A 22,111-nucleotide genomic window follows, 5' to 3' on the forward strand; every position below is an offset into this window, starting at 1 on the left:
TTTTTTGTTCTAGGGAGATGATCTCACTATCACGAGTAAGATACAATTACAGTGTTTAAAGTGCCCATTATATTTAAGGTGATCGTGTGTAGTTCTTATTTTGTAAATGTTACACAGACCCCATAACTCACTCGTGTGTTTTGACTCTAGGTTCGTCGCTTGCTCAGCATGAAGTCTTGAAGGGCACATCTCGTTTGTAAATCAGACTTAAACCAAATATTAACAGGAGTACTACTACTTGCTCAAGGTAGTCTTAATTAGAAAATGTCTTTACCTGTCTGACATTATCCCCTAGGACAGGGTGTCAACAGTCAGCAAATCTAGCATTGCAGATACATTCATGTGGGTGAATTGTGATTTTGCAAAGGGAAGATATTGGGCCATCAAACATATTTCATAAAAACATATGCATTACATTGTTGTGCCCAGTTGCACACATCTTCGGTCACACTGATGCGGTATTTACACCTACACATTATTTCTACCTTTCTTTGATAACTGAAGCAATCAGTATGATTCTGTTTAGACTCCTACACTTTTCCTGGTATCATGACTGCATCCAATACTTGTCTCAACAACTGTCCATCTCTCTGCGAAGAAAGCAGCCGACTACACATTGGCAACCAATTCCATTGCTATCCACATGTCGTCCAGGTAGTGAGGACATGTTTTACATCAAGGTTAAGTTGTGTGCTCTTAGAAGAGCTTCCATCGATTCCTGTCACGTGGGTCTCGAGAATGAAGTCTCCTTCCCACATCTGAGGAAAAGCAAAATGCTGATGGACTTAAACTTGGACACAACAGGGAGTCTGCTTGGTTTCGTCACAGGTGAAGCCTTCTTCATTGTTGCTGAACTTGAATTGATCTGAGCTTTTCTATAGCGCCTGGCGCCAACTGAATTGAATGACCCAAAAAGACAGAAAATAATAAACCGTATGGTATATTTGACCGAATTTAGGCTGTACGAAAATCCTGTACAACCAAAAATCAAATATACCATACATATCCATTATAGCGAACGAGGGAAATGGGGGTTGTGGGGATGTCACCCGCTCCCCTTTCTCACTATAATTGGAATGGGGTTGCGGGGGTGTCCCCTGCATAGGGGAATAAAGTTAGAAAAACCCTGTCGCGCTAGGTTCCCAAGCACGTAAGAGAAGGGAACCGGTGTTGCAGGGAGTCGGCGGCACACAACGAGGTGTGCCCCAAAAGGTAAGGTAGAGGGGCTGGGGGAGTGTATGCTTGTGGAGGCATTTACTTTGGGTCGTTTGCCCGTAACGGTCTAGTTAGCTACAGTCTTTTCGGCCCGCAAACCTTTCCGTTACGTGCAAACAACCCAAATCCCAACTGAATTGCTGCCTGGCTCCTAATAGGGCATTTTTGTTGTTGGAATGGTCAACCATTTCATCATCGTTTTCCGCTTTCTTCTACGTTTGAACTCCCAAACCAAGATGCAAGCTTTCACATAAAGCTTTCCTAGTCAATGCTCCATTTTAAGATTGAATGTTGACAAAACCTAATTGTTTAAGAGAAGTACTCTGCTATAGTCGAGGACTGCCAAATTGTATGTTGTGCTTCCAAATGAACAACTGCTAAAACAGATCTTTAGGTTCTTAAAAATGAGATCTATTATTGAATGATTTGGTGTTTAATCATTATTTTCAGGTGTCCTCCGACCACACTGTGTTGCAGTGGAGGTTTCGTGCCTCTGGGTTGCTCATTCTGTGGAGCTTCAGCCAGCCTTCTGAAGACTAAGCTATCATTTTTTCTCTGCATAACAATTAGGGGCAACATCTGCATTTGCCAACATTTCAGCATCTTCTAGTGGACTCTTCGATTGGTCAAAATCTCCAGCAATGTAATCCGTCAACACAAGTCAGAATAGTGAGACTGTATTGGAAACCCAGCCAATTGTTGAACATGCCTGACTAACTGAACAACCCTTGGAGCAAGGGGTTGAAATTAGTTTTTGGAAATGACAACCAGTCTAATGTCACTGCCTAACCCGTTGGTCATTCTGTGCTGGCCTGGATGTCTCAATTTGCAATGAAAAGTCCATGTTTCTAAGTAGAGAAAAACAGAAAAATATGTCTTCATTTGAGAGATGCATGCTTATTGCATGGGGAAGGACAAAGGGTCTCATTACCAGTTTGGTGGTAATTCAGCAGCAGATCCACTGAATTACCTCCAAACTCAATTACTATTACTGTCACTTAGTACCACGGATCTGCTGCAGGATTGCACGTGGTGGTAGGGGGTGTTAATCCCCATTTTCGGAGTCCATAGGACTCCATGAGGATTGTGGTGGAATTACCGCTTGCGGTAATTCCACCAATTTTGATTTTTGGCAGTAAGGTGGAGGATTTGTCTCCAGCTTTCATCTGGAGGTAAATCCTCCACCTTACCATCCAACTTGTAGTATGGTGGTGCAGTAATACAGAGGTAACGGAATTACCACCACATTGCTGTGCTGTTTACCCACACTGCTGTACTTGTAATGGGTCACTGTGTCTTTTAAACCATCTATATGCACTTTTGCACCCGTTAATACATTTTACCTGTTAAGTTTTGCTTCATTGCTCAGCTCTTTCTGAGGTATGAAGCAGTCAGAATATGCAACATCTTTAATTCTGGGCAACATTGGTGTGGCCTCCCAAGGCAGGGATGGTACAATGTCTCAAATGATCCCAACACATCACTGGAATAAAACACTTCCACGTTACACGTTTTCATTTCTCAGGCAATTTAATTAAGAATAATTAAGAATAGGAACACACTCTGTTTTTTTGGGTGGAGGGATGAGGACAGCAATAGCTTCGAAACAGGGATACTGTATCTTAAATGAATATACACATTACTGTATCATCATCTTCATTGGTAGGGAACGAAAAGGCAGGCATATTACAAAGATGTTCCAACAACTGAAAATCAGGGGACATATAGAAAAAAGAATACATCCTTTCTTGAGGCTTCCATTGCCGACGGAGGCTGACGAGGCCTACTGGAAGGCGGAAAACGCATCCTGTGGACAAAGTGCAAAAATACGACATGCTCAGTCGCCCGGCCGCAAGGGCTAGGAACGGTCCGTGGCGAGTAGAATGGACAGAGCCCACTGGGCCCGCATCCTCCTCTGGGACAAGTCAAAATAGTTCAGTGCTTGCTCCCAAATATCATAAGCGTACAGGCTGGGGTCCAACTTGAGAGCCTGCGAGAGGAACGCTTCTGTAGTGGTGGCCATCTTGGACGGGGCAGGGCTATCCGGGGGCCCTGGGTGCCAGAGGATACAACTGTTGTCAGATCCATGTGGCTGCTTTGTTGAAGGTTTGAGGGTATAGCATCAATGGTGCATTGCCAAACCAGCCACTGACTTGATCTGACAGTTCTCGGCAGCCAATTTATCAATGAAACAAAAATATCATAGGGATACCATTGGAAATAGCAGGGGAGGTGGCAGCGGTCCTTCTAATGTGTTTAAAAATAACTAAGATTCGATTTTAAGGATAAAAGTAAAGACTTGCATAGGATTAAAAAACCTTGTCGCATGTAAAAGGCTTTCGTTGTACACATTCTGTTTTGAAGCAAATTAAGGTTTCGAAAGAGTTTGCATTGGAGCAGCTGTTTAAGGAAAAGAGAAACTTGACAAAAACGTGTTCTCAACTTGCCTTGAGGGCTTCCGTTGAAGACCTTGTTTTGCTATTGCCTGCTTCATGCTTCTAGCACCTTTCGTCGCCTCTTGCCCCAGGCCTCAAAGCACCCCGCCCTCCCCCACCCGGGCTTGCCCCTCCCTGTACTGTGGTTGGCTTCTCGGGAGATTCTATTGGGCGTGAGGTTCTTTACCTTGCCACACAGCATAATGTTATACAAGCAAATCCTTTTGGCTGAAATCCAAAACAAGAAAACATTACCCAGGACAAAAAAGGCAAACTGTGAGAGAGACTCCATTCTGTTTTGGAAAAAGAAAATACCCAAAACCAACAAAAAAAAACCACTTCATGATTTTGTATCAAAGTCCTGCGTCAGAACAGTCGAGTTACGTCCTTCCCTCCCTGTTTGTACATGTGCTGATTTCTTGGTGGATTTTCTAAAATTTTTGATAACTTTCCCTTTTTTGCAAATGTACTAGGCCTTTTTTTAAATGAAAAAGTGGATAAACAAAATGGCGACTCCAATGTTCAGCAAGATCACCATGACTACCAGTATGGGAGCGGAGCCCTGCAACGAGAAAAAGAAAAAAAGGAAAGGTGTTACAGATTTCTTCAGATCTCATGCAACAGGAATATTTTTCTCAGAATGCAAGGACTGTATGTTTGGCTGTGGCTGTAAAGCATGTTAAACACAGAGAGCCTTGTGCTCTGGCTGCTATCCCAGGCCGGCTGCGAAATCATTTCCAAAGCCTTCTCAGTGGCACAACCACTTAATGCATGTGGCTGATACCTGATGTTTTAGCCCCTGTTCAGCCCACCCAGCGATACAGGAAATGTGGCACTTGTCAATATAAAATGACAACCTAATATTTATTTGATTCATAACTATCATGTTGAATTGTTGGTTGAGGATCATTCATCTTCTAGCACGGGTAGAGAGTCTCCAAGACATCAGGTTCAGGGCTTTTAACTTAGATGGGGCCCCACCCTAGCCCCAACCTTGTGTGCATGTGTCTGTAGTCCCATCCTGCTTACGTGTAACTAGATCCTGGCCGTCTGCGCCTAAGGGGAGAAGGGAAGTGATGTCTGCCTTCTCCTGGTCTGTTCCAGAGCCTAAACAGGCTCGAACTGGCCTATAGGGCAATAGGGCAATGCCTGAAGGGCCAGCCCTTGGGTGGGCCAGAATGGACTACTTTTGTGGCCAGAGTGGGCAGGGTAGGACTGGTAACATTCGGCCTGGGGGGCAAGTTTACTTTTGTAGCCCATAGTGCCATGGCCCAAGCCCACAGTGCAGCGGACCCAACTTTCAGAATAAGTAAAATCAATACCAACCTCTCCCCCTCCACACGTTCTCAAGCAAGAGTATATATAGTAGACATTATTGACATATGGCCTCATTACGAGTTTGGAGGCTCCAAGCTCTGGGGGAACCGGAGTGAACAAATGACTTTCATGTGCTTTTGGAAGAATTATTCTTTACTTATTTGCCTCCAAACTCGGGTCCGGGTCCCGCAAAAGTGGATTTACCGGGCCATTCCGACCTTGGAGGGCCCAGTAAATCCCTTTCGCGGGACCCAGACCAGGTGCATCCCCATTCCCATTTGAGCCCCCATAGGGCTCAATAGGAAGGGGGAGGATGCTAACAACGGGCCCGTTAATGACGGGCCCGTTGTTACAATCCTGGTTTGCTAGCGGTTCCCGTCCTCAGTGGGACCCGCTGCAGACCTCGTAATGTGGCGGCCCGGAATGAACGGTGCCGGTCCCTTACCGGCACCGTTCATTCCGCAGCCCCCACACTCCTAATGAGGCCCATAACCTTTTCAGTCCATTTCTTAAAGACCTGGGCCCCTGGAAATGCTCCCATTTACCAAACATTGTACAATTATTTCATGAGGATAATATAATTGGGGAAAGGTGAAAGCTGGGATTTGAGCACAGTGTCCATTGTGTTACAGTTTGTAATTTGACAGCAGGTTACATGCCCTCCCATCCCATATTTAGTTTTAGAACAATGTAAAGAGGTGGCGATGTTAGAGAATTCATTGATAGAGCAGAACCATTGGTGAACCAGGGCGTCTTGGTTTGCTCTCAGAGCGAAACATGAGCTGGAATGGCAAAAGACTCACGCATTGCTTCCTGCCCCAGCCCAAAACACAAAATCCATGCCGGCACTCTCTGTACACCCCCCGTAACATCAGATCCTCACTTGGCATCCTGCATCCTCACCAGTATGCTTAACAGAGACTGATACATTTAAGATTATTTATAGAGTAACATCATAGAGAACACATCTTTATGAGTGAGGCTTTCCCTACAGAAAGCTAAGGAAAATAAGGCACAGTGATCAGGATCACACAATGTAAGAAGAAGGGGTGTCCTTTCCTTGCACCACATTCTCTAATTCCCCCATGTATGTTTACAATTAACTTGCAGACCTCTGTTCCCCTTTTGCTCCATCCTTTAACTATTAGCTTAATCCCTTTCCCTTAACTTGCAAGCACCCTCTTCCCTTGCCTACATTGCTCAGTGACCAATTCCTTGCCACTCACACCCTTTAATTGCCCATCAAAGCAAGCCCATTCCTTTCCCCTCACCATCTTCGATTGCTCTGCCGTACAGTTAGACAGACCACCTTAATTTGTCAGTCAGCCTCTGCCAGACAAGACAAGAAACCGTGGCCGAGGTCATGCTGGTAATTGTGGCTATAGGGTCTGCACAAGGACAATGCAGAGCAAAAGACGGCAATGGGACGTGTCATTTTTTGTGCACCCAAGTTGCACTTACTTGGAAGGTCGGCTGCATATTTCAGCTCACTGACGCATGGAGAACTGCAAGGGGAATATGCCTTGGACCTGGTGATGGAGTCAGAGCAAGAGCGGCCTACTATATTAATGTGTGGTTTCAAATAAGGCAGAGAATGGCCTTCATTACGAGCATGGTGGTCTGGGAAGTACGGTACTGGTCAGCATGCCGTTAACATACTTCCTGGACCACCATACTACGAGCTCTGATCGCGGGAACCGTTTCACCCACCAGGTTTTTCCTGGTGGGTGTAACAGCACCCACGAGCAGAGCACGTCGGATGCACCGGCACATGCAGAGTTGTGCCGGTGCATCCGACGTCCCCATCCCCATTCAGCCCTATGGGGCAGAATGGGAATGAGGAGGCCCTTGATTCCGGCACCCGAAAATGGGCAAGTACCGGGTCCGCCTAACTCAGCATGACCCGGTTCTTGCCCATTCATGGGTGCCAGAAAAAATGCAACTCTGGCAGCAGCAGTGCCGTTTTTAGCGGCACGGCTACCGCCAGAGTTGTAATGAGAGCCAATGTGTTTATGTGTATTTGTGAGTCTAAAGTAAAGATGGAAGGATGTATCTCTGGTAATGTGACTTTGTATCGATATATCTGAATCTGGTGTTGATTTGCTTATGTGTCTTTTGTTGCCCACATAGGAGAAGAGTGTTCTGGATAAGACTATGAAAAAGAATCACAGAATTAGGGGGTAATTCAGAGGGGGTGGTAACAGTAAATTCGTCCGTATTTGGCAAATACTATTGATTTTACTGTCCACCCAATTCATGGTTTGATCAAATACTATCAGTGGTATTCCACAAGAATACCAGCAGTGGTATTTTAGGCAGCCTTTTTGCAGAGAAGCCATCTATTTTGCCTCCACCATAATGGTGGAGGTAAAATATCCAAACTGTCCCCACATTTTTTAAATCTCCCTTTTTACTTTACAAAACGGAAACACGGGTGTTACGCTTCAATAGAGTGAATACCATTTTCACAAAGGGCCAGCCTCCTATCACCACTTTACCCATATAATGCATACATCGGCCGAATGTTCCCTTTTGTGCAAAAAGTAAATCAACAGTAATATGAGACACTACTGCACATTATCCATTTCTCCCTCCTCACTGATGAGGAAATGGCTGAAAAAAAGTTAAAAGAACCTTTTACATTACCGCCATCGTAGGTGGTATTTCTGAAATAGCACTAAACATATTCCAGAAATACCACCTCTGCTGGTGATACACTTTGAGTAGGGCGGATGTTCAGAAATACCACCGGCGGAGCTGGTAACTTTCTTCACCGATATTAAAAATCGTCCCAACTCCGAATGGCCCCCTTAGTTGTTAGTCTTCTAATAACACCTGAATATGACATCTTTCTTTGTGTGTTTTTCAACTGTGTCCAGAAGTACCACAAACAGTCCAACAGCCATTTCTATAACCACTATATAAGTAGCATCCATGGGTGCTGTTAAGGGTGCTATTAAACAATTTTTTAATGAACACCTTGGTGATCAAGTAATTCGGCCAAAGATGCGGGAAGAGTTCATACAGAATCAAACCGAGGAGAAATTCTAATACGATATGGACCCCTACTTCCTTGGCAAGTAGGCATTGTGATAAACTACGGTGGATTGCAACAGACCCATGGTGTATGGGGAGCAGCGGTGCCAGCATTATCATCCAGGGTCACAGAATCTGTTATTTAAATGCATACTTCCCCACTGTGCAGTATGACCATGCCCCTGCATCCTAGACTCCCCCCCCGCCCACGCTCTCACTCACTGTGGAGGCCCAGGTTTAGGGGCCATACAGGCATATTTGCAACATCGCTGAAATCAAAACAAATGGCTCGCCCTATTTACACAGAATCTCAACAGGCCCTGCAGCACTCAGGTACTTGGTGGGTCGCTAGATTCGGAAGGATTACGTCTTTCTCAATTATTATTTTTTTACATTTTGGAGTACTGGCCCATGGGCCAACTGCCCATCCAGCCTGGGTGGCAATTGCCCTTTTACACCCCTTGCCAGCCCCCCCCGAGAGTGGGCGAGTTTCATAAGTTTTAACCAATGACACTAAGCAAATATGTTTTCAAATGCATTATTTACAACATATTTTTTATTTAATTATTTGATCAGTTTATACAAACCTTGAAAGAATTGCATTGTATGATCGTGGGCCACTTTTGTTCATGGTGCAGGGGCTGATTTTACACCCCAGTCCGATGCTGACCCTGAGCATAGAGCACTGATTTTCAATTGTAAACATACTCTGCCATAATTCATTTTTTGTCAATGTTGATTGTGAACCTCACTAACCTGATGCTGCAGCCAATCAACTAGTATTAACAAAATTGTGCACATTGCTTATTCCATCTCAGATGGATCTCCGTCTTCATCTGTCAAACGTACTGTTCCGTTCATCCAAGCACATTTTTAAAATAAAAATTTGTACCAATACCAACAAATCACAACTTGCATGTCTGCTACTAACAGCCTAAAAGAAATGGCAGCCTTCACGCCATCTACGTCTAAGATGGCAGCGCAGGTCAGACGGGCTTTACTTGCTATGGAGGCATAGGCCCCTTCTCACTATTTCTCTTATACGTATCCTTTCATGCGACGTTTCCACAATATTTACAAAAGAGTGGGAGACCTCTAGGGAGAAAGAGCAGGGTTGAAATAATATATTCTTTGGGATGTAGCCCACTCCAGGCGGAAAGACGTGTCTGGGGTTACTGTTGGTACTCTTACTCAGAGGAGAATTGCCATAGCATTTCGGTGCTGGACTGCCCCAGGGCAGGACAAAGACTGATATGTTTAGGATATTTCTTCTATGTGAAAGATAGTGAGCTAAAGACTCTGGGTAAGTCTCTCGCAACCAGTACTAATGTCTGGCAGAGGGACTCCCAGGACTCCCCTTGTTAATTTGCATATGCAAGTAACTTTGGGTCTCACCCTAAGTTACTAGGGGAATCCAGACGTGGACCCCTTGCTCACTATTCTTAGAGAGGCACAGCTCCTCCCTACTGATGAGGTCCAACCAGACCGAAAGACGTGTCTGGGGTTACTGTTGGTACTCTTACTCAGAGGAGAATTGCCATAGCATTTCGGTGCTGGACTGCCATTGCGGGTGGGACCAGACTCATGCAAATGGATATTTCTCCTCTGTGAAGGGTGCAGTGAGCTAAAACATGGCTGTAGATCCCCCTTGAGTGGAACCCAACCCAGAGAACAGGGTATTTAACCGTGTTTGTTCTGAGTAGAGGAGCTAACAAGTTTATTTTAAGTTTCTACTATATTCACCAGTACAAATACTTTTTTGATCATATTTGGATTTTTATTCTACACATTTTGAAAAGGGTATTATTCAAATATGCTTTTATCACTTATGAATCCTGAAAAAGCACTTACAGGTTTTGATGCATTTCCATACCAACCACTCTAGGATTACATTTGACAAATGATTTACAAAAATCATAAAACAGCATTGTGAATAATGCACTACTGATCATTGGTGCTCGTGTGAGCTTAGTGGTTCCTCTTTGCATGAAATGCAGCTCCTCTTTACCCATCACTGCCAGCTTGGAGCTCAGGCTGAGGATAATCATTGGGCTGGATGTGTTGCTACCCATGGTCCTACCCAACGACCTCTCGTCTCTTCTCCTATGATGTTTGGAAGTGTATACTATTCAAGCAAATTAGCCAGCTTAATAGAGCTTGCTGCTGCTTCCTTTTTCTGTCTAACTCTTTAGATTTTCCCATACCCCATTCCCTTCTTTCCCTATATCAATTTGAAAAGGCCTCTGGGATATGCATATGATATGATAGTTTATTTATATAGCACCTATACACAATGGGCCTCATTACGAGTTTGCCGGTACAGTAACAACGGTACCGGTAAGCTTGCCGGTACCATTGTTACCGTACCGGCAAACTACGAGTTCTGCTCGCGGGTGCCTTTCCAGCCACCAGGTCTGACCTGGTGGCCGTAACGGCACCAGCTAGCAGATCATGATGGTAGCACCGGTACCGTTATTAACGGTACCGGTGCTACCACCCTCCCCATTCCCATTGAGCCCTATGGAGCTCAAATGGGAATGGGGAAGAATTTTTTCTGGTGCCCAGAAAAGGGCAATTACCGGGTCCGGCAAAGTCATAATGACCCGGTAATTGGCCTTTTTTGGGCACCGGAAAAAAATGAACACTGGCGGCAGCCGTGCCTGTGCTACAGGCACAGCTACCGCCAGCCTCGTAATGAGGCCCAATGTGTTTCAAAGCGCTTCAAGGCAAGGGAGGGAACAAGGGAAAATACAATTACATTCTTACAGGCCATGAAAGGTAAGGATGTGAAATTAACTATCGTATTACGCCCGACGACATTTCAGATAGTGCAAGAGCTAAAACATAGATAAGGAAGGGATGGGGAGAGTGGGAAGGAAATGGGAACAGCCAGGCGACTACTGTACTAGGCCGGACAACATTTCTGATAGAGCCGGAGAAAACAAAAGGTGAGGGAGAGGGGTTCAGAAAGGGAGGGGAGGAACAAAACAAGCGACTATCGTACTAGGCCTGACGACATTTCAGATAGTGCTGGGGGGGGGGGGAAGAAGGGAGGAAGAAGTAAGGAGAGGGGGGGAGACAGACGAGGTTGCTATCATATTAGGTCCAGGGACAATTCTGATAGAGTAAGTGCATAGTTACTTGTACACTGTATAAGTAACTAAATATTCATAAATACGTTTCCTATATACATTACTTGCGTTATGTACTAGGCCAGTGGGGACAGGTAGTAGTGGGCAACATTTTGTGCTCAAAAGCGAGAATAGTGAATATTCTTGATTCAGGATGAAATTCGTTTTCATGAAAAAACTGCCTTTGAGGTTTTTGCAGGACAAGATTGGACACATATCACAATTGGCTGTCTTTTTTTGGAAAGATATTTAAAAAGTAAATCTGCAAAAATGTGGTTGTCTTGGACTGGGAATTACAGGGCAATGCTGTAGCAGACTTCTCTTGTTTTGAAGAAGGGGAAAAGTGGGTTAAACCAACAGACGCAGGCGTGGCACCAGCCGTGGGTGACAGTATGCTCAATTTAAGTGGGGGCCAGTGGTGGCATGACTAATCTAACATGCTTTTTGGGGCTTGAGCCCACATCCTACTTTGCCCATACCTTCTCGGGCTTGTTGCTGCCCAGAACCTATCTAGTAAGGCAAGGGGCAGACCCTGCGATGGATGTGGCATCTCTCTATGACAATCCGAGCGGTTCTGCGCAGCGTTGTGCCTCTTATGCCGATGCAGGGGGGCTGCCGGGGGCACAGCAATAGCCCTTTGCTACTTCAGAGGGTATTTTCCAGGGGCTTGCACATCTGTTTGTTTTTTTGTTTTTGTTTTAAAAACATTTTATTACTTTTCAGTATTATTTAGCCACATCCTTAAGATTCAATACTATCCAAAATATGTACTTTCAAACAGTCAATTTAACATGCCAACCACTTTGAACAAACACCTGCAAAAAACATTGAATTCTATTTAAAATAGCATAAATCCATATAAAATAGCAAAAGTGAATTGCTACTCTCCTATAAGTTCAGGAGAACCTCTTAACTTTGAGTCAGAAACGAAGTTGGCCCTGCACAGCATCTTTCAAGAGCCACCCTAGGCTCCCACCCAATAGTCCACATTATTTATTACACGTAATGAATGCAGACAATAGCTTTTAGTTTAGTCGTTAACACTATTTTATCCTGGTGGTTTTCAAGTACAGTTCTCTAGGAACCTCCAGGATATTGTGGCATAACAAACAACATTGCATGTATTGTGGCATTTTTGCCTGATTAATAGGCCCTGAGAAATACTGCAATTAATGCAACTTTGTGCTGCAAAACTTGCATTTTTTATGCCGCAATATATTTCATGCCGTAGTAGTCATGAGGGTCTGTCTAGGGAGTTGTAACATGGAGCAATGGGCAAAGCCATACCATTTTGCAGATTCTGCCTGTTTGGGGCACAGAACATTGACACTAACCCACTCATGCATAGCCATGGGAACCAGGTCTTTCGCCGGCAAAGTAGCAACATGGCATCAAGTGTATTCATTCCCAGACCTTTGCAAACCGTTTCCAACGCTCACCTATCGCAACAGCTATCTTTGTGTGACTTTGAGAGAAGCAGGGCACGTCTTGCAATGAGTGTAAAAGGGAAACAAAACAAAAACATTGGGCCTCATTACGAGTTTGGAGGTAGCCATGCCGTTTTTAGCAGCATGGCTACCCCCAAACTTGGGTCTGGGTCCCGCAGAAGGGGACTTACCGGGCCATTCCGACCTTGGAGGGCCCAGTAATTCCCTTTTGCGGGACCCACACCCGTTACGTCCCCATTCCCATTTGAGCCCCCATAGGGCTCAATGGGAATGGGGAGGATGCTAACAACGGGCCCGTTAATGATGGGCCCGTTGTTAACATCCTTTACTGCTAGCGGGTCCCGCTCTGCACGTCTGGTCTGGCCAGGCGTCCAGAGCGGGACCCGCTGCAGACGTCGTAATGTGGCGGCCCGGAATGAACGGTGGCTGGCCCATACAGGCACCGTTCATTCCGCGGCCGCCTGCCTCGTAATGAGGCCCATTGCATCGCTACAGAAGTTGTGTTGCAACAGACGGGTATCGGCCCACATGGTTGCAGTGTGTCCTCAAGAAATCTTGTTCCAACAGCAGCATCCAGATAAGGTGGCCATCTTTCTTAAATAAGAGAGCATCCTATTTCTAAATGGTCAGCGGCTAAAGTTCTGGACGTGGACAGGCCTGATATCGTTCACAAACTTTAGCCTTCGCCTCTTACCAAAGGAGGGCATTCCTTTGGGTCCCGGGTATTATATACAAATTAATTCTACGCATACAGAAGAATAGTGATTATTTTAGCAATTGAACGTCCGAATATGTTCAACTGAGAACCGTACCCTCTCATAAGATGTGAAAAAATGTAATAGGCCATTGATCGCTGGTTCTCCTTAGACATAACTCAAATCATGTGATATGTCAATTTAACCAAGTGTTAAATTGAATTCTGATACATTTCAGCTTCAAGCTCACACCCGTTCCAGTACCAGAGTTGGGAGCCCCTCTTCCTCTGAAACACCAGTACATTCATTCTGTTTCTTTTTCATAAAATGATACTTGCATTATTCCACCAGAGCAGCCATTCTTTTTCGGAGACCACTGGAATCAAGTCTATGAACACAGTGTCATCGACAGGCACCCAATCTGATTACACCGCATTAATTGCAGTGATTCCCACAGCTGAACCAAAGCAGAGGAGTTCTACATTAGCCTGTAATTTGCTGTGCTGCACCATGTTGAAGGGCTCCCTAATGTCAACAATCCAGCAACACACCTGCATACACCTGCGTAGGGTCTGCACACAGCAAGGAAAAGCAACCACCACCTGCCCAACCCACCATACAAATCTTAATTGGTGTTCAGGAATTAGGCTCTTATCCACAGATAATTTAGTATCCCAGAATCTTTTAATTACATTTTGTGAAGCATTAAGCATACATCTTTAGGAAAATTGCTTCTCGTGGTTCCTTTTTATACAAAGCAAACATACAAGGCTTCTTTCCAAGAAAGATGTACTTTGTGTGTAATCATGTTATGTTATGATAAGATTGCTCATAGAGCGCACATACACCCAAGGGCAACTTGGCACTAGCTCTGAGGGAGGGAAAGAAAGCAGAATTAAAACAGATACGTTTTAAGAAGATGCCTGAATGACAGATGATTCTCAGTTGTCCGAAGTGCCAGAGGGAGCAAATTCCAAAGTTGAGTGGTGGCAACAGAGAAGGAACGGCCACCACGCAGAGCGAAGTTGAATCTAGGAACCACAGCCAGGCACGCATTTGCAGAGCAAAGTGTGTGACCACGAATATAAGGGCAGATCTTAGCCTGTAAATATTCAGCTCCAAGTCCATAAAATGCGCGATGGAGCAGGCAAAGAGCCTTGAACTGAATCCGTTTAGCTGGTCTCCCTAGCACCTGTGGCATCAATGTGTACGTATTACTGTGAACAGAGATTTAGGAGAGGGACTGGGATACCTACCAGGTTAATGTGCATGAGGATTGTGGGCTGCTTTAATAACTTCTATCTATTTACCCATAAGAAAAACGTGCTTTATGTTGTTAGAATGTCCACATTCGCTAGATTCAAAAGTGAGTTAATAAGGCTGGTGTCCACTTCTGGCAGTCTCCAGTGTTAACGCAGTTCTCTAATTGAATAGTCCCATTTCATTGGGCCTCATTGCGAGGTGGGCGGTAAGGGTTAACGGGCACCGGTAAGGAGACCAGTGCTGGTAAACCCTTACCGCCCTATTCGAGGTCCCTTAGCGGGACCCGCTATGAGCGCCTGGTTTTAGCAGCGCCCTTAGCGGGAGCCACTAAGGGACCAGGGAGCTAATAACGGGCCTGCTATTAGCGGGCCCGTTATTAGCTCCATCCCCATTCCAATTGAGCCCTATGGGGGCTCGAATGGGAATGGGGAATGGTTCTCGGAATGGGGACTTACCGGGTCCTCCAAGGTTGGAATGACCCGGTAAGTCCCTATTTCGACAACCCAGACCCAGAATGGGGTAAGGGTGTAGCCATGGTGCTAATAGCGCCATGGCTACCGCCTACCTCGTAATAAGGCCCATTGTCTTTATACATGTCCAATATACAGAGCCACCAAAGAACAAATACCCATTACATGTTATCCCCTTTGACAAAGTGACCTTGCGGTCATCACATGGGCCTGGGAATGACATCCACAGGACCTCAAATCCATCTTTATCCCTCAGAGTTATATTCCCAGTATATATTACATCACCCAGCCTCTTCTGGGAAAACCTCACCCCCCAGAATTCCCCTTACTCTCATAGGGGAAAACATGGATCAGATCAGCAAGAGTTAACTATGGATTCTGGAGGAAGAATATGGCATAACCCTAGTCAGTCCCTGAGGGAGATGGGAGAACATGCTCTACGTTTAAGTTAATCGGGCACCCAAAACCCTAAGAAGAACTACATTTCTTATAATCCCACTTCTACACGGGTACACTTGGACCTGACTAAGTGTAGATGTGTTTTCTTAATTTTCCTCACCCCAAAAGGATTTCACAGTACACAGCCTGACTTGCTGGCCACAGGAGAGAGGCAAAGGTAACACATTGGAGGGTGGGACAACACAACAGCAACAGAAAGGGAGATAGAGAGAGCAGCAGCTGTAGTGCATCCACCAGGGAGAACGTTCTGGAAAGAGATCCAGGATAGCAGCTGGCCTACATTCAGATTTCCTCTCAAGAGTGAGTACCACATGGAATCTATGTAACTGAGCATGCTCAGGCGGGTCATATGACAGTGTTGTATATAACACCTATGGCCAATCAAGAAAGGGGCTTTCATCGCAAGCCCTGTATAAGGGCCAGCTTTCAGCACAACAGTGGACTCTATTTCAGGAGTGCACATCTGGCATTTGCAGAGCAGGAGTTTGGAGGCGAAGAAGGAGTGCTAGAGGATGCTGGAGACGAATGCAGAAGGAGATGGTGGCTGAGGAGGAGGAAAGTTGCCAGAGAGAGAGAGAGAGAGAGGTGACAACAGGGCAGGAGAGAAGGTAAGGGTTGATGAAGATGGGACTATGGCCCTCATTACAACCCAGGCGTTAAGGGGTTAACGGCGCCGTAAAAGGTGGCGGCGCCGTTAAACCCTTAACGCCTGATTACGAGGTCCCTTTGCGAGTTGGAGACTTTAACGCCTGCTTTTTGCAGGCGTTAAAAACCAACCTGCAAAGGGTCCTTGGTGCTAAGTACTTAGCGCCTTCCCCATTCCCATTGGGCCCTATGGGTCAAAAATGGGAATGGGGAAGGGCCATGGCGGCATGGGGAATTACCGCCCCGCCAACCTCGGAATGGGGCGGTAATTCCCCATTCCGCCATGGCGGAGTCGGTAAGTTACCGGCATGGACCATGGTGCTATTAGCACCATGGTCCAACGCCAGGGTCGTAATGAGGGCCTATGTGATCACTGCACCACAGAAAATGTTGACAATAAAAATACTGAGTGCAATAACGGCACGATCACATATTCCCTTATCCCCATACTTGCTTACCCATTCCATATCTATTTCCCTTTCGGCCGCACAATTCTGTGTGTGTCGCTGACTCCCCTCTAGCCCTGCGATGACAGTACCCTCCCACTTACGTCGGTCGGAGATGGCTCTGCAGCGTCTTTTTTTACAAATATGTTATTTTCACTTTATTGTTCCCCGCTGTCCATGCAATCCAAGCGGAGGACAACGCCACAACCCCTGACTCCTATTACATCAAGGGGAGCAGAGGACACCCCACAAACCCTCGTTCCCCTTGGGTGGTGTAATGGGTGTCATTTTTTTTACTAGCTGCATTTAGGGCGGCACCCGGCAAAAGCCAAAAAACATGAATGGGTAAAAAACACGCTACGCTGACTATTCTTTGATGGAGAGAACGTGACAGGTGATTGCGCGCACTGCGACTTCGGTCAGAATTAGTTGGAATTTTAGTACAGTTCGAATGCGCAGTATTGTATATGTCGGAATTATTTTGTCGACATGTTGGTCTGATACCGGTGAAGATACCAGTCGAGTAGGAATATCATGTGCACTGAGGAGCAGGTGAAGGCAAACAGGATGGTCAAGAGGAGGAGTGTAAAGATGAGTGAGAAGGTGATGAGTGAGAACCAGGAGTTGGTGAGGAAGACTATTAGGAGTGAGGAGGAGGCAGAGAAGAGTCAAGAGTAGGTTGAGGGAAACGCCAAGGGTGGAATGGAGTGGTACATTTAAAGAGAGGTGGAAAAAGATGTTGAGGAAGAAGAACACTCCTTAGGGATGTAGCAGAGGAGCAAACAAACCCTAATGTTGATAGTTGGGAGTAGAAGGGGACAGTGGGACTAGGATGTGGCAAGGCATTGAGGAGGAGGTGGAGAAGGAGAAAGAGAGAGGAGAGGATACGTCAGGACAAGGGTGCAGAGGACAAGTGTCATGATGCTAAGAGGGGGACGTGAAGAAGGCACCCTGACCCAACCTGTAGAGAAACTCAGGCCGCCAATCTCTTGGTGGAAGCCCAGGGGCTCATTTCCCCCTCATCACATCCTAGCTTCTGTCGCAGCCCAGGCGTTACATGCAGGTCCATGCAGGATTTTGAGAGCCAGATGAAGGAGTCTCCCAGGAGCCAAGACCGATAACTAGAGGACCTGAAGAGCCAAGAAGGAAGTGTGAGAGAAGAGAGAACATATGCCCATAAGGACTTTCTGGACTGAGGAGTACGAAACCCGAAGACTCTTGTTTTTAACCCAGTGAATTCTGTCACTCCCAGAGACTTTTGTTGAACACAGAGACCTTACGTTTGGACTTCAAAGCAAAAGTTCCATTTCCCTTTCATTGTCTTCTCATACAACAATCCCTAATAAACCAGTATCTTTTAACCCACACCTTCGGTGCCCACGTTACATATATTGATTTTGCTTGGCACCATGACAGCCCTTACTCCATTTAGCACAACACATACAAGATTTCTTTGCTGCAAAACCGTTCTTACGCATTTACTCAATCCATCCCAATACACGAAGCTCCTTTTGGAGCCCATACAACAACAACAATAGAGCTGCTTTGTCAGTTCAGTAACAGGCCAGAATCAGACTCTTGTACCATAATCTGTTGGAAAGGCCCGCCACCACTTCGAGGTTTCAAGAAGTGGGGAAAAGACACATGACTCATCTGTGGGACCATAGATGTCTGCATAAAGAAAAGGTGTGAAGACCTATGCATCTTTCGACAACCAGCAATAAAGACAGACAATAACACAAACATATATGGTTGACATTAATGGAAGCTGAAGCTAGAAACATCACACTCATCAATAGAACACTCTGGCTTTCAAGAGAGCATGTAGGCCCTCATTATATGTTTGCCGGGAACCCGCTGGTATTGCTGGTGGGATAACGGCAAACTGCACTTACCGTCCCCGCCTCCCTGTAGCCCGGTAGTACTGGGATATTACGGCCCGTGGAGTGGCAGTAAGTTCTCATTCCCATGGAGGCCCGTAGGATGGGATTGCCGCAATTGCCGGTAATTGTGGCATTTCATTGGCGGTAGGGGCCTGACCTACCGGCAGATGAGGCCAGCCGGGAGATCCGCGGGCCCCACTGTCAAACTTGAAGTGTGCTGGTCTGGAAAAAAGGCCAGAGCCGAAATTATCGCCATTATTTCTGGTATTCTTTCCCAGACCGGCACACTTGTGATGAGGCCCATATAGGCCCTCATTACGACCCAGGCGGTAAGTAATCGAAATTACCGCCATGGCGTAATGAGCGTTAACGCCATGGTCCGATGGCGATAAGAGCGCCATATTACGACCCATCGCGCACGAGCATTACGCCATGGCGGTAACGTAAACTACGCCGTGCCGTAAATAGCCCTTACCGGCCTCGTTAACAGCGCAGGGTGACCTACCGCCACCCATCATTGCGCCGACCGTAGTCAGCGGTCACCGTAATTAGCGGTGACCGCAATTAGGCGGAACCGGAAATAGCGTAATCGCGGCGGAACGGGAAACAGCACAGCGGCCATCTTAAAAAACACAATCCATTGCCATCCTACCCAACCACACCACAACCAACCCTCAAACCCTGTCATTCCCATAACCCACCCATTTCCTCACCCAACCATGCCGAAAGTTGTGAAGAAGGCATGTGACAGGCAGCGGCAGGAGCGCTTCAGTCGTGAGGAACTGCAAATGCTTGCAGACACGCTCCAGGAGAAGGCCGATGTTGTCTTCTCCACTGAGATGACCCGGCCAGCCATAGGCCGCAAAAAGGAGGTGTGGGAACTTGTGGCACAACGTGTCAGTGCTGTTGGAACCACCCCACGCACCTCCAAACAGTGCCGCAAGAGGTGGGACGACCTGCGGATCAGGGTCCGGGGCATTATGTCTGCCAACCGTAACCTGGCCCTGGGAACTGGCGGGGGAGCAGACTCCCCACTGAAGATGCAGCCATGGGAGGAGACATGTGCCTCTCTGATTGGCATTGAGTGCATCGAAGGTGTCGGCGAGATGGAGAGAGGGGCCCCGACATCTGGAGACACAGGTAGGTGCCTCATATCCAGCCTTGCAAGACACCCTGATACACTTGCACGTGACAATCACAATGTGGCAGACGCAACACATCAGCAGATGAGCCACACCCTGCGCACATGCAGCATGTACACTGTACAGTAGGCAGACACACACCTGCATGCAAAACCGAACCTAAAGGGAGGCAACCTGTATGTCACGGGCTACTAACTCCACCATCTATCCATTACACTCTTCACAATGCCTGCTCAATGTCCTCTGAACCATCAATAACAGTCACCCTCCTCTGCTCCACCACAGGCTCGCAATCGGACACTGGCAGGGACGACAGCACCAGCACCCCAGCCAAGAAGGCCAGGAAAGTGGGAGAAGGGAACCATGCATCCACCTCTGCTGGACCCAGGCCGAAACCATGCCAGGCTGAAGAGGCCAGGGCAGCAAAGTCCCCCGAGGAAGGGGTCGTGACAGGGCCTGCAGCCCAACAACACCCACTGTTGCCCACTGAGGGCAATGTGTCAGCAGGGAGCAGTACTGTTGGGGAGACTGCAGCCATCGCTGCCTGCTCCGATAGTGATGTGGAGGATGACACTGGACTTGACCACAACACGCAACTTCACTCACCACACCTATCCCCAATCAGCCATCATGGAGATGACACCCAGGGCCAATCGCCTGCTAATTCATGCCCAGCAACTCCAAGCCCAGTGGGAGTTGGGGAAGATGGGAGTAGTCCCATTGGTCCCCCATTGGCACCCTCCATTGGGCCAGATTTCCAGCTGTCGCTGGAGCAGATTGCCAACAGGGAGGAAGTACTGGGCACACTCCTCACGCAGCATGTTACAGAATGTGGAAGTGCCAGTGCAGCCATGGAGAGGAGTGCTGATGGCATCAGGTCTGCCATCCAAACTGCCAGCAGGGACATATGCACCGAACTTGCTGCAGTGCGGCAGATGATGAGCCAGCTCATCCAGACAATTGTGGACACATGCCGTACTGAGCAGCCCGGTACATCCTCAGCTGCAAGTTCAGCACAAGCCACTCCCGTCCGCAGGTCATCCAGGACCCTGAGGAGCACAGGCAGGGGGGCCCCAGGTTCCGGGAGAGGGGGCAGTCAATAGTGTGCAAAACTATACACACTTCACCACGGGCACTGTCACATGTTTGCAGGGTGTTCAGGGGGGAGGGGGAGGGGGGAATTGGGTGTGTTTGAGTGTTCAGGGGGGAGGGGGAGGGGGGAATTGGGTGTGTTGGAGTGTTCAGGGGGAGGGGGAGGGGGGAATTGGGTGTGTTTGAGTGTTCAGGGGGAGGGGGAGGGGGGAATTGGGTGTGTTTGAGTGTTCAGGGGGGAGGGGGAGGGGGGAATTGGGTGTGTTGGAGTGTTCAGGGGGAGAGGGAGGGGGTAACTGGGTGTGTTGGAGTGTTCAGGGGGAGGGGGAGGGGGGAATTGGGTGTGTTGGAGTGTTCAGGGGGGAGGGGGAGGGGGGAATTGGGTGTGTTGGAGTGTTCGAGGGGGGGGGGAATTGGGTGTGTTGGAGTGTTCAGGGGGGAGGGGGAGGGGGGAATTGGGTGTGTTGGAGTGAAACGAAATGTGTGGACATTGCTCATTGCGTATGTGTGCTTTATTGTTTTACAGTCCACAGTGTTGACATACCAGACACACACAGTGCCCCAAGTGCCATCCATATGTTACACACACGCTGTGTGTGCTAGAAGTATCGGTCAATGACATTCTGACGCATTATATGCCCCTCCTGTGCATCGCTGCCTCCCTGAGGTGCTGCCCCATCCCCATCATCATCATCCCCATCATCAGGTGGTTGTGGTTCTGCGTCAGGGGGCAGAGGCACGTTTCGTCTGATGCACATATTGTGTAGCATGACACATGCCATGACGATCTTTGCAACCTTCTCATGGCGGTACAGGAGTGCCCCGCCAGACCTGCTGAGGCAGCGGAAACGTGCCTTCAGTAGGCCAAAAGCCTGCTCTATCACCACACGGGTACGTGCATAGGCACGGTTGTAGTCCTCCTCATGCTGGTTCGATGGGTTCCGCACTGGTGCGAGGAGCCACCTCTTCAGGGGATAGCCCGCATCACCTGTAAAATGTGAGAAATGAATGTGTCAGGAACGAGATTGATTTGTGAACATGACGCACAACCATGCCTTGATTCCGACTGTTACTGTGCACCAATTAGAGTTGTGCTAATGGATTTACACTGTGCAACCAGTATGTGTTCATGGCTCTCATGTACTGTTTTGCATGCAAAAACACAATGCAGGGGGGACGATTGCCTTGTGAATGGCCATCCACTGTGTCTGTTCAGGCCGTCATTCATGTGACCTTGCACGTGTCCTGTGAGCTTGAAGCTCACATGATAGCAACATTGATGTCTGGCTCATTATGACCCCAGTGAGCATTACTGGTGTCAATGGGGACAGTTTGTGGGTCTTGTAGTGGGTGCATTGATGTTCCTGTCTGTCATGTGCCTCCTTTGTGCGCAGTTGTGGGGGACAGGCCTTTCAGTAGTTGGTGCATGGTGAC

General features: G+C 47.3%; 1 protein-coding gene across 1 annotated transcript in view; it reads right to left on the reverse strand.

Annotated features, from left to right (window-relative positions):
- Positions 1-2,726: 2,726 nt before the first annotated feature.
- The window catches only part of JPH3 (junctophilin 3), a 1,045,448-nt gene continuing 1,026,063 nt past the window's right edge, over positions 2,727-22,111 (reverse strand). The window contains exon 5 of the mRNA XM_069636179.1: positions 2,727-4,212. Within this exon, the coding sequence (XP_069492280.1) occupies positions 4,132-4,212 (81 nt within the window). The 3' untranslated portion in view covers positions 2,727-4,131. The remainder of the gene's footprint in view (positions 4,213-22,111) is intronic.

Source organism: Ambystoma mexicanum, chromosome 1q (genome assembly GCF_040938575.1).
Source record: "Ambystoma mexicanum isolate Mex_15411 chromosome 1q, UKY_AmexF1_1, whole genome shotgun sequence".
NCBI classification, from domain to species: domain Eukaryota; kingdom Metazoa; phylum Chordata; class Amphibia; order Caudata; family Ambystomatidae; genus Ambystoma; species Ambystoma mexicanum.